At 39.4% G+C, this 13,429-nt stretch overlaps 1 protein-coding gene across 3 annotated transcripts in view; it reads right to left on the reverse strand.

Moving 5' to 3' along the window:
- The window catches only part of SLC26A5 (solute carrier family 26 member 5), a 38,372-nt gene that overhangs the window by 12,422 nt on the left and 12,521 nt on the right, over nucleotides 1-13,429 (reverse strand). For all 3 annotated transcript variants that reach the window (XM_074869903.1, XM_074869904.1, XM_074869906.1), the window contains exons 2-7: nucleotides 9,843-10,056; nucleotides 7,932-8,071; nucleotides 4,615-4,725; nucleotides 3,912-4,093; nucleotides 3,217-3,381; nucleotides 990-1,142 (exon numbers count right to left, since the gene is read on the reverse strand). In XM_074869903.1, coding sequence (XP_074726004.1) covers nucleotides 990-1,142; nucleotides 3,217-3,381; nucleotides 3,912-4,093; nucleotides 4,615-4,725; nucleotides 7,932-8,071; nucleotides 9,843-10,009 — 918 coding nt within the window. In that variant the 5' untranslated portion in view covers nucleotides 10,010-10,056. The remainder of the gene's footprint in view (nucleotides 1-989; nucleotides 1,143-3,216; nucleotides 3,382-3,911; nucleotides 4,094-4,614; nucleotides 4,726-7,931; nucleotides 8,072-9,842; nucleotides 10,057-13,429) is intronic.

Here is a 13,429-nt window from a genome sequence, read left to right on the forward strand (position 1 = left end):
TGGTATGATCTGAATCATTTGAATTTTCTTTGCCTGAGCCAAGCTCAGGCAGAATAGTGTATAGCAAAATTAAATGCAAGGACAAGCCAAGGATGTCTGCACTGCCATATTTTCACATGCATAACCTGCATGCTCTCCGTGAACAGAACTGGTGCAGCAGCAGTGAAAGGAACAGGTGTAAGTGCTTTGCTATTGCCTTACTATCGAACAATACCCTATTACACCAGTTCCATCATCTAACAGCATCCCTTTTCTTTGTTCCTTCTATCTAGATTGTACTTATACCTTCAGTTATTCCCCTTCTTGCCTCTGATTTTGTGCAGGTTGTTTGAGAGCTCTAGTTAACCAAGAAATCATTCTTAAATTCGACCAATTTTAAAGGTGAAAGGTTATCTGAGATGTGGGTTTTGTGTGTATTAAGATAGTCTGCTTTACCCATGTATTTTAAGAGTAGTCATTTGAAACAGAATCAATGCTGCGGTGAGTTATCAGTCTCAGAAACAGAGAAAGGAAGGTGAAGTAGTAAGTCCCACTGGTTCCTGCTCTACCACTGCATTTTAAAAAGCAAGCAAGCCCTGCAGAACCTCTGAAATGGGCATCTGTAAGCACCTTCCTTCAGGAGGGGGTTCCGAGCTCCTGAACTCCAAGTGGGAAATGCCACTCAGAGGCACGTCTTGCAGAGAATTATTCAGGTGCCGAAACTCCAGGATAGAGTGGGTTTTACAACAAATCTCTACCTGCCCATTGCCACAAGGGACTGTGGGTGTTTAACTGGGTTTTCAATTCTTCTTTGGGACTTTACGCCTAAAACGTGGGCATGTCAGTCCCTAACCTTATGAGTATCCAAATCTTAAACTGGATCAAGCCTCAAATGAATTATGTTCAACAGAAGTTACTCTAAAGCTCAGTAAGACTTGACAGAAAATGAGATAGTCTACAGCTTTAGAATAGTTATATAATTTAGCTATAGAATTTCACAACTGGCTTACCACAATGATCTCCATAGGAATCGGAACTGGGAGCTTCTTCTTAAACCGGAGATTGATTTCCTTGCCAATCAACAATAGAACAATGCACGTTAATCCAACAATCAATGCAGCAATATTGGTTGTTGTTATTTTTGAAAGCACAGCAGCAATGCTCTGTAACACAACAGAAGAATCATAATTATTCCTAAGAAAATACAATCTTAATGAAGATTTGCCACAAAAAAGCAAATTATATACTGCTGTTCAGCTGTGTTTTCATTCTGCATTTATAACCACAGTGAATCAGTGCCTCACCAAAATCCCCATTGTTCCCACAAAACATGTAAGTTCAGAGTATCTCAATGAGGGAGATGCACTTGCAATCATTTACAGTATCAGTCTTCCTCAAATGGGTCAAAAATTTGGAGGAAAAAAACTATAACGGGGGAGAAAGTCTAAACTAAACCACATCTCTTATCCTCAAGGTTTTCACACATATTTCATACTGGCAGCTACCTGAAAGCAATAAATGCAAACTCTTTCTAATACCTTCAAATATTCTTTGGCAAGTCACATCTACTTAGAGCTGCATAAACCATTCTAAAATGGTAAAGCAGCTGATACAACCATTGAGGTTACCATAGCAATACGATTAAATAACAGTGATCTTGCAACACTGCTGAACTGGCCATTATTCCAAATATCTTCTAGTTGAAAACATTATTAAAGGTGTTAGGAAAGAAAGCTTGCTGGAACACCCAAGTTTCTAGAGGGTAAATGATTCCCCTACCAATTACCCCTCCTTCTTCCACTGTTTAAAAAAAAAAAAAAAATAACCTCTGGAGAGGTCTTTGAAAGAAGACATACATACCCTTCTTTAGACAGAAGGAAAATTACAGCAACTATCAGGATATCATAAATTCAAGATGTCCTGGTAGTACATCTTGAATGTATACCTTCCCTCCTACTTGTTTGGCAGTTAGTATGTCTGGTTTCTGGATTACTGAACCAAACAGCAAATTTAGGAGTTAATCATTAGTGCAGCCTTGTTTCCAAAAGGTTTGTTTTATCTGTACAAATGTGTAAGAAAGATTCCCACAAAGTATTTTCTGTAGCTTCCGTGTAGCCAAAATCCTAACGCTTCGCTATTGCTGAGCTACCAGTCTGCTCAAAAGCTTATGTTTTCACAGATATCTGAGATCTTCCCTACTCTTCCACTCAGGAGTTCTCGTCTGCAAAATCAGAGCATTGATTTGGTGTTAACAACTTGGGGCTTCCTAGACTGGCAGGCATATTAGATTCAGATGCATTTCAACCCTGCTTGTTCACAACAGCAAGAAAGCAATGCTCATAGAAACTTAAAAGCTTTGGTTGTGATTTCAGTTAGAAATGTCCCTTTAAACAAACTAATAATTTGCTGCATGGGATTCATTACATTTTTTTTCAGAGCACAACTGTCAATTTTAAATTCAAGTGAACAAGAGCTTTTAGTTTTACTTAAGTCATACTAACCAAATCATAGCTTTACACTGCATAGTTTTTCTTTTGTCTTCTCGCATCACTATGTGTTAGACAGAAGGTGAGTGGAATGCTAGTCTATGAGCTATGTCAAACACTGGATCCCTACACGCTCTGTACAATCAGTTTTAATGCTCAGTGTCTTTGATAAACAGTGATGTTTTACACTGAGTGTCCCTATTTCATTTTTCCCATTACTCTAAAGAGCAGGTACATTTATGATGACACAGCACTTTGCATCCAACCACACTACAAAATAGCTCACAAACAGGAAATGAAGAATACTCCCATCAGGAATTGTGTGTGACATTAAAGAAATACAGACTATGCAAGGTTCTTAGAAAAACATTTCCTAGGTTTGCAAAACATGTCTGGTCTACCGTGAAGCATTTTAGTAGCACATTTTCCCATGATGTACAAGAGACTTGCTTCAGTGAAGATGTACAAGAGACTTGCTTCAATGAACATTATCTGTTCATATTACAAAACTACATTTAGCAGAATCCTAAAATCTGCCCATCTCAGACCATCCTGATCTATCAAGTTGCACCCAAGCTGCACTTTAAGATGCTCAAATATTCCTATGGCACTTAAAGACCTCATACCCAGTTTTGAATACTGAAGCATTATTCCATTTAGTGCCAAAAGAATTTAAAAAAAATAGGAAAAGCCTTATATACTATATCCAGACAATGCAAAACTTTCAAGTTTAGTAAATGTAGTTACTCACATATACAACTGAGAGGGGTCCACTGTATCGGTTAGTCTTAATGCCAAGGAGATACTTTAATTGAGAAGTAAAGACATGAACCGCAGCAGCAGTAGTAAACCCTCGCACCAGAGGCTCTGTTAAATAGATGGCTACAAATCCAAATCGAAGGAGACCTAAACACAACTAACGAAGAAGAGAAATATTAACCATGTGACTCCCACTGTAGCCTGAACATCACCGCTACATAGCGGATGGGTCACAGGACACCTTGTCTTACCTTGATGCCCAAGCCAGATCAGGCAAACCTGAACTTGGACTTTCTAAAGCCACAGTTCAGTAAGCAGCCCTAAAGGCACCAAACCTTCCATGCCACTGGCAGGTTAAGTATGGAATACAGGTAAACATATGTGTTTGTACTCATTTATTAGAGAACATCAGGTTGAGTTTTTCTGATGGGATAGGGATAAAATGAAAGGGAGGAGGTCTAATTTTTCCCAGTCAAGCCAAGATGCCAGAGAAAGACTTGCCTCCAGTGTATCCCTTCCCCACTTCTGTTATGTGGCTGCCATGAAGCAGCCTGTATTCTACACAGTGCAGTGCTGAAGCACAAGTCTACTGACAGGGTATTATTCACCATGACCCAGCACCCCCTGCAACTGCAAGTCTAGCAGCAGCATCTGAACTTGCCCTTACAGCAAACTGCAAGCACATACCTGGATAATTCCTGAAAGAAAGGCGAGAGTCACAGCTACCTGTACCCTCTTGGTATCCCTAGCATGGTAATATTCAAGGGAATCCGTAACATTAGTAGAATTATAGCCTACAGAAATAATTTCATCAGGCACTTGTCTCACAGCAACACCACCAACCATCATACTAATCACAGCAAAGGTGCCTGAAATTAGGAGAGGAAAAGAATTGGTTAAAATCCTGTTTTTTTTAGGAGTGGTTCTTAAGAGATATGTGGAATTAAACTATAACAGAGTTTTCTACCTAAATATTGTATTTTTTAGTCCCAAAATCTGCTCCAGTACTCATCACCATTAAAACTAGTTAGATGGTGAACACACACCTCTACACCATCATTTTTTTTGTGTCTCAGTTTCTATTATGCAAATTAATGATTCATCCTGACCACACAGATGGTTGACTGCGGCAATGAAACTATAGTTCAGGAGTTCACAGCACACATTTCTAGATCTAATCTGATAAAAGATGCTCCTCTATTCCTTCCTAAGTAGGATGGACAAATGAACAATAAAAAATATTGCTAATATTTGACACATTTGCGTTTCTCCTATTCACTTAAATTTGAATTTATGGAAAACTACACTTTCTATTTATCCAATTTTATTTTTTACAACTTTATTAAACACACGCAAACACACAAACTTTCAGTTATCCATACAGATATACCTATTGATATGTGCTTGGAGGTTCCAAAAAAAGTATATAGAAAGACAGGATAAAATGAAGAATATAGGCCAAATACTGGGGGAACAGCTGCCAGCAAAGCATAGGCTAAACCTAGAAAACAGACACAAATACGTATGTTAGGCAAACAACAGAAAGAAACCATCTGAAGCAAAAGGATTTAAGCCTACTAAAACTGAACTCACTTAATAGGAGATCTAGTGACATATCACAGGTTTAAAAAACAAGAAGTCTTGCAGGGAATAGTCTATAATATGTCTAATACTGTAGGGCAGTGCCTAGAAACCTAATAGCTTGAGTCAGGAAACCAGAAGTCTCTAATCACAGGCACTGCAGGTGCGTGCATGTCTGTGTGTACATCTGTGCACTTACTGGTTTGCCTTTGTGGTTGGAAGCACTTCTTAATAGCCAACAAACACTTTTGTTGCTTTTGTCTTCATCTGTCAAAGCATGTAATTAGAAACACCCCAAACCCCATAACTAGTGGGACATGTTTGATTTTTCTCCTCTTTTTCTCATCAGACATGATCTTCATGGTATTCTATGACTGGTTAAACACTTCCCTCCTCCCTCATCCCAGAATGAGTAAGATGATGTAACAGTTTATGTTTCCACAAAACATGGTCCAAAATGTAAAATAAGCAGAGAATCATTGTTTACAATCTGTAAAGTCACAGAGCTTATACAGTCTGGTATTGTTCCCAAAAATTAAGTCCTTTTTGTTATTAAGCCCTGTCCAGTTCCACACAGCGGAAGTGCGATCCACACCATTCCTATTTGTAGGGGGGGCTGGTAAGCACAGCAATGGAGCTGTGCAGGAAGCAGCTCTAAGGGATGCCAGGGAGGAACACCTCCCACAGTGCTCCCCCTCTGCGTGACTGAGCGTGTGCTTATCATGGGACCAGCCTCAGAAGCAAATCGTGTGCACCATGTGATATGGTGTGTAACTGTCCTGAGCAGTTCCAGCAAAATCAATAGTTCTACATGGCTTGCATTAATGAGAATTAGACACCAGAACTGAACAAATGAGCCTCGAGAAGAAAATGTTGTATCCTGGCTTGGCTTGGTTCTGCAATTCACCTTCATAAGTGCAGACTCATAACACTTGAGGAAGCTGTGTGTTCTTACCACACTTGGGCAGACTGCTCCAAGTTAGGACCAAAAAGCTCAACGGTCCGGTGCAAATGACAAAAGGAAGCAATGGTTCACCCACCATGGAGAGCCAGTGATACTCGAAAACACCTCTCCCTATTAATTTATTTTTAAATTGAGACCCAAAGCATCGGGTTAAAATGAAAGAATAAAACCAGGAAGGGATCTTCTGCATCATCCAAACATGCTTGCACAGTGTAATAGCTCACACAGCCTTGCTCATGCCCTAAGCAATGTCTGACTCCTAACCAAGAATTCATATTCCTATCAAACTGGACTGATAATATCAATTATTCTCTTACAGTAATGAGCTTGTCATTAAGTACTTCTGAAACTCATTCCACATATATTCTCTGCCCCAGGTGCTACCTCTCATGCCAAGAGTATCAGCAGAACACCCTGTACTATAAACAGCCATGGTGATGAACTTAACAGTACAAGTGACCAGAATTGAAAACCAGTGGATTCAAAACCAGGAGAGTGGGTCTATGTGAAGCTCCTGATCTGAATATCATTTTATTCTTTTTCATTTGTACTGGCATTTTTAAAGGCTGTCAGTGCCAAGGAAATAAAGAGATATTGACATGACAGGAGTTCATGGCTTAAACACCCTGGTCATTGTAGTACTGCCTGGAATAATTCCCAGGCTTCTTTGAACTCATGCTTGCTATAATTACATCCATTCTAGAAAAATAAAAGTTCAACTTTTGTCTTTTTAGAAAGGGAAGGATTAGGAGCAGTTTAAGGGCATGTCTGCAGCCACCAGAAGGAAAGGATAATGTTTAGTTTAAAACAAAGTCACAAAGTTAAGTATAAAGTTCACTGCTGACCACCTAAATTTTAGTACCTTATCTGGTCATCACATAAACTGTGTTTCAGTATACAACCAGTAATGTTTGTGTCTAGTATATGACAGATTTGCCTGACAGTTAACCACATTACTTATCAGTTTAAGACAAGTTGATGTTTATATTTGTGTAAGAAAAAATATCTTTAATGATAAAAAAATTGCACAAAACCAGGAAGCTACAGAAATAGTCAACTGCACAGACTAAGTTAGGATATTCCATTGCTTTAACGGTTACCACCTATTAAAATCTAGGCTTCCTGGATTTACAGATTAATTCTTCAGGTTTGCCTCAACCTGAAGTGGAACAAGTTGAGGTGGAAGTATGAAATAAGCCAAAATGCAAGTAAACTTATATATGCTTAATTACATTACCCTTAGCATGAGGACTCCTCTGGACTGGGCTCTGCACAAGTCCCCTCTACTCCAAGACCTCCTGGGGAAATCTACTGGGACTGTGGCAGCTGGCATGAAGCTGCCATTCCCACAGCAGTGATGGCACCCCATAATGATACTGCTGTAAAAATGCTGTCACTTTCTAACCCCATAGCAGTTCTGGAACTGCTGATAGTAATTTGTCAGCCTGAACAAAAGATTCCACTGGTCTGGTCACCAAGAGCTGAACAAAACAGTGAACACTGGCTTTGCGTTCATCTTCCACAGAGTCTGCTCCTGCTTCAGGGCCAGTCTCCACTTGGGGTGAAATTTCCAAGTAATTTAATAGAAATTCCACAGATTTACAGTCTTGTTATAGAAGATATTTTTGATTTATTTCCACCATGTAAATCACTGCCCACTACTATGCTTAAACTGGTGACTTCTAGCCTTAAGAGAGAAAGAGGCATCAGTCTGATTTCTTGCAGGTTCTTCTCTGGTTGATTTCATTTGGTTACTTTGCAATAGCTTCTCTCCTGAAACATTATGTCTATATGGTTATTAAATACTGCTACCCTCTGTAGGAACTTTGCTACAACTTTTAGGATGAGGAGATAGGAAGATAATTGGGTGCATTCAGCAAAGGTTTAGACGTGCACTTAAACAGTGAAAAGTTGCTCTGTCGAGAGCTGCTGGTATTGATCAGAGAGGTAAGCTTCTTTCAGAGTTAGCTGCATACCACTGACTTGCAGTTTCAAGGGAATCATCACTATGGGCTGGTCTGCAGAATGTTGTACTGATCTCCACACACACACCTGAAATACACCTCCTATTCTCATGAGCACCTGTTCTAGAAGCCAAGCACTACCATAAAAGCACACACAGAAAAAGCAAAGAGCATAAATAAATCCAGAGAGATACTCACCTTGAGGAAGCTGCATAACCCCAGTGCTTATACCTGAGATAATGTCTCCTAGTAAGTATTCCTTCACTGGGTAACGGGGAAGCCATTTTAAAATTGGTAAGAAACTGTAAAGATGAGACTTGGCTTTCTTAGAAGAACAACTGAAAATACCAAGCAGAAAGAAAGAGTTAGACACTAGCAGTGGACAAATGGGTTCAAAAAATTGTCTTTTATCCCTATGCAGGGAAACAGCTTCATTAAAGGCAGGCTCATACCCCTGATGACAGTAATTTCTGGACAAAGTTTAAGCACAAACAGCTATGACTCCAGTTAATTTAGCCCTCTACCACATGTTGGTTGCTGTTCATAAACCTTATGGAACTGGAAGAGAATGACAGTCCTGTGAGGCTGGAGATCAGTGGGAAGGAAACCATTCAAGTCCATGCACGATTGAGCAGTCACACAACACTTTTTGCTGAAATCATTCCTAGCAACAATCTCCTGAGGATAACTTGCTTTCTTTCCGATAGCGGCTTTCACTCAAAGTACTTTGCAATGCTTTTTCCTTTTTTTATTTACTATTTGTGTGCTTTATACTTTTTTTTACTTTTTTGATTATAACACTATATTATTATGCCTTCTTTTTTTTTTTCCCAAACTATTATCTTACTAATGCTTGTTACTATCACTAGTACTGATAGGCTAACTTTAAGGCTATTTGAGAACATAATCCTTCTTTACTGTGAAAGGAAAGGCACTGAAGCCAGGAACACCGATCCTTGCATCTCTTAGCAGAGTTATTAACCTTTTGAAACCCTGACTCATGACAACTGAACAGAGCCAGGAAATAAATATCTCTATCCAGTAATGCCATGCATCATACTCTGACTGTAGTGTGGTAAGAAAGTTTAACCTTGGGTAAAAATATAACACTGGGATCATAAAAATGCTTTTCTGTGTAGGGGAACTGCAAGAGGACTGCAGAGATTTGTTAACATTTCTGCATTCTCATGGGATTAAACTGCATAGTGAGGAAGCTTACTGCTACAAGTGAGAGAAGAAATAGTCATCCACACTTCTTCATATTTAAGCAGATTGAATCACAAGAAGGCATAGCTCAGGAGGATTTTGATCCACATAATTTTATTCAGGACAGGTAAGTTTTTTTGAGGCGAAATTATGTGGTATTACCATTAGAATGGCCATTTCATTGACCAAAACAAATCTCTAAATGTCAAATCATGTGAACAGGAATATTTTACAGACAAGCAGTCAAGCTGAAATCATTTGTTATCTTGCAGAACAAGGTTCTAGCAAGAAATTAAATCAACTCTGCAAATGAATCACAGATAAATGTAAAGCTAATGAGAACTTAACTAGAGTAAGTTTCTCTTCACTGTCCTCTGGTACCATAGAGCAAGAGTTGCTTAGTTAAAAACATTTTCTGTCTATCCAGATGATACTTATATGCCAAGGCAGTTAATTAAAAGCTACAGAATGCCTCTATTAAGTCCTTATTAGACTACTAATTCAGATTTCTACACAGCTGTCATACATCTCTGTTCTTCTTCCGTGAAAGGCTCATGTGAAGCACAGATTTGGTTGTAAGTGTTTCCATGTAAATAGAACAGATATTCTTCTGTGTCTTATGAATTCATGACACATGATTTGACTAATACTTCACATTCCTATGCTTCATATTTTTCCTTTGCACTTTGATGAAGACAGTTCAACTAATTATCCAACATACTGTAATATGGTTATATATTAACATATAGAAACACATATCAACTTCATCACAGTCTTGCTGAATAATCAAAGTAGAGCTAGTGCTTTTATCTTTTAGATTTCTTTGAAGAGCTATGTGCATGAATCAATTAAGAATTAGAATATTTCTAACCAATAAAATAAAGATAAGACAAAAAATCCTACCGACAAGAATGTGCAATCTTCTGCCTTAAAGTCTGAGGTGTTCTTTCTCGTCTGTGCAGCTGTCCTTGCAAGAGCTCTTGGTTATATATTGGTCTCTCCACACAATACTTCTGGGTTTGCTCAAGACATGCTTCATGCTCTTGAGCATGTTCCATAGTTGATCTCATGGAGCAGGAGCCAAGGAAAAACAGTTCCACAGTCTCTACTGAAAAATCTGGTTGCAGACAAAATAAGTTTGGTTACTTTTTTAACCTCGGATTTGGCATTTCCTTTCAAAGACTGTATTTTGACAAGCTGGAGACAAGAACTGTGAATGCAGTTTAAAGGCACCAATTAGATAGTCTAACAGCAGTAAGTAAATAAACCACACTCAATCTTTACTGTATGAAAGCCATTAATTTATGCTTCTCTTAGGTAAAGAAAGCTCTTGCATTAATTACTCTGTCAATAATGGCAGAAACAAAATGGGAAGGTTATATTCATGCTTATCTGGATTTTCCCTCCCCAGTTTTTAAAGAAAATGTCAATGTCCAAAGATGATTACTTCGTTGCTGAGTTACTTCCTGCTTACTCACAAATGGTCACGTTCATTCCCAAAAGACAGAACTCTAATTTTAACACTGAGAAAGCCATTTCTTTCTTCCAGATAGCCAGTTGCTTCCTCCATCCATCCACCTGCTTTCTCCTCCATTTCAGAGTCTTCTTTTTCCAGACAGCATCTCAAGGACGCACAACTCACTACTTTCAAAAAGTTATTCTTTCAATGGATGTGTCACTTACTGCTATTCTCAGTCCTGCGCCTACTAAAACAGGAGTCAGGAGATGTACACATTTTTAAAACTAGCCAGAAGGTTTGTAAACACACATTAGTCTGTCTGATTCAGTGCCATAAACATCTTAACATGTTTAGGAGATACTCTGTTAATTCCTTTGCCCCATGTTGGCTGCTTCTAGAAATACGGAGCAAGAAACATTCAAATTATGAGCAAAATGACAGGACTGCTATATCGTTAAGCAGAGATGCTGGCTAGCACTACATTTGATGACAGAACGTGAGTGTAACGGGAAACAGAGCCATAATTGTGAACGAGGCCCTTGGGCTCAAGTCCAGCAAGTCACTTAAGCATGTGTTTGCCTTCAACCAAGGGAGCTAACCCAGAGGTGTTTAGTTTTTAGCTGTTCATCAATACTTTCCTAGAAAAGGGTTATCACACTGAAATTAAACAAATGGCTACCTAAACATTCAAAGCTAACCGCAATTGGTCCAACGTTCTGATTCAGCAAATACAGTCTGCCCGGCAGCAAAATACCAATATCGCTACTTCAGCCTTCAGTCTGATGAAGGTGGTGGAATTTTCCACTCAGGGCTTGCTGTTCTCCATCTCCTAGGACAGACACTGCCTAGCATCGCTTCAGTTCTCATTATTTCATAAGCAACATTTTCCTACATAGTCACAAAAGGATGTTTTTACCAAAATTACAATTTTTTTATTTACACCACATTCAAGCCTTACTTCAGCTTTATCATGTGAAATAGGATATTTAAAACTTATAAGAACAGTATCATATCAAGGGTACTATCAGAGCTTGTTACCATTGTACTCCTGGAACACATCTGAAGCTTCTTTTGCATCTTTCCATAGTTTCAATTAATTAAGAAGCCTAAATGACATTTTGTGAACTGTTTTCTCATGTTATTGTTTAGCAAATTCTAACTCTCAGCATTACAATTTTTCCGTCTACCTGCAGAATTTCATCCAGTCAACATTAGAATAGGATTGTTCTACCAGCAATTTCCATCTGGGCAGCCCTCTGTCTTTTTTCTCACCTTCATATTATCACATTGCGTATTTGAAGCATCTTATTTCATATTTACAGCAATGACATCCATACTAAGATGTATGTTTGGCCACTAAAATCTGCAGCACTTTTTTTCCATGTCAATGTATACCTACCCACAAATACCACTTCCTACTTTACATCTTGCCCTGTCACAGACAGTGACATCCCATGACTCCTAGTGTATTAACTTCTGCCCAGTGAAACTGAAACTTTAACCACCCTAGTGTCTGCTGGAAAGGCAACCCAGCAGGGCACAAGCAATCCAGGAACCTTCTGAGGCGCAGTGATGATAGCTTCCTGCCCCCGGTGATGGAGAAGCTGACAAGGAGACATGCTCTGCTGGACCTGATACTTATAAACAAGGAAAAACTGGTCAGGAATATGAAGCCTGGCGGCAGCCTTGGCTGCAGTGACCATGAGATGGTGGAGTTCAGGATCCTGAAAGAAATAAGATATATAGCAGGCTTACAACCCCAGACTTCAGGAGAGCAGACTTTGGCCTGTTCAGGTACTTGCTTAGAAGTATCCCATGGGATACAGTCCTGAAGAGAAGGATCCAGGAGAGCTGGACAATTTTCAAGGATGAAAAGAATGGTCCATCCTGAGTAACAGGAATTCAAGCAAGAGTGGTAGGATGCCTGTGTAGATGAACAAGGAGCCCCTGACAGAACTCATACATGAAAAGGAAGCATATGAGAGGTGGCAGCTGGACAGATGATGCAGGAAGAACGTAGAGACACTTCAAGCATGCAGGGATAGGGTTATAAAAGCCAAAGTCCACCTGGAGCTGAATCTGGAGAAGGACATGAATGGTAACAAGAAGGGCTTCTACAGGTATATCAGCAGCAAGAGGAATACTATAGAAAATGTGGGCCCTCTACTGAAAAGGTGACAAAGGACATGGTGGAAGATGAACTTTGCTAGTCTTTATCAGTAAGATCAGCCTTCAGCAATCCCAGCCCCTGAGACCAGTGGGAAAGTGTGGAGCAAGGAAAACTTCAATCAATGCAAAAGGATCAGGTAAGGGAACATTTAAAGCAGATTGGACATACACAAGTCCATGGAACCTGAAAGGTCACACCCATGAGGGCTGAGGGAGCTGGCCAGTGTCATTGCAAGGCCATTCTTGATTATCTTTGAAATGTTATGACAACTGGGGAGCTTCCTAAGGACTGGAAGAAAGCCAATGTCATTCCCACTTTCAAGACAGACAAGAAGGATCTAGGGAATTACAGGCTGGTCAGCCTCACCTCAATCTCTGGAAAGGTGATGGAACAAGTAACCCTGGAAATCATTTTCAAACATGTTAAGGACAAGAAGCTGATTGAGAATAGTCAGCATGGATTTATAAAGGAAAAAAATCACACCTCATTAACTTCATAGCCTTTTATGATAAGATGACTGGTTTGGTGGAAAAGGGAACATCAGTGATATTCTTTATCTTGTATTTTTTAAGGCTTTGTAAGGCTTTGTCTCCCATAGCATCCTCAAAGACAATCTGATGAAATACAGGTTAGGTCAACAGACAGTGAGGTGGACAGAGAACTGGCTGAGATGTCAGGCTCAAAGGGTTGTGATTAGCAGCACAAAGTCCAGCTGGAGGTCAGTCACTACTGGAGTACCCCAGATGTTGATACCCTGGGCCAATATAATTTAGTATATTAATTAATGACCCTGATGATAGGACAGAGTGCACCTTCAGCAAGCTTGCAGATGATACAAAACTGAAGAGAGTGTTTGATGCA

This window comes from Strix uralensis, chromosome 5, assembly GCF_047716275.1.
Source record: "Strix uralensis isolate ZFMK-TIS-50842 chromosome 5, bStrUra1, whole genome shotgun sequence".
NCBI classification, from domain to species: domain Eukaryota; kingdom Metazoa; phylum Chordata; class Aves; order Strigiformes; family Strigidae; genus Strix; species Strix uralensis.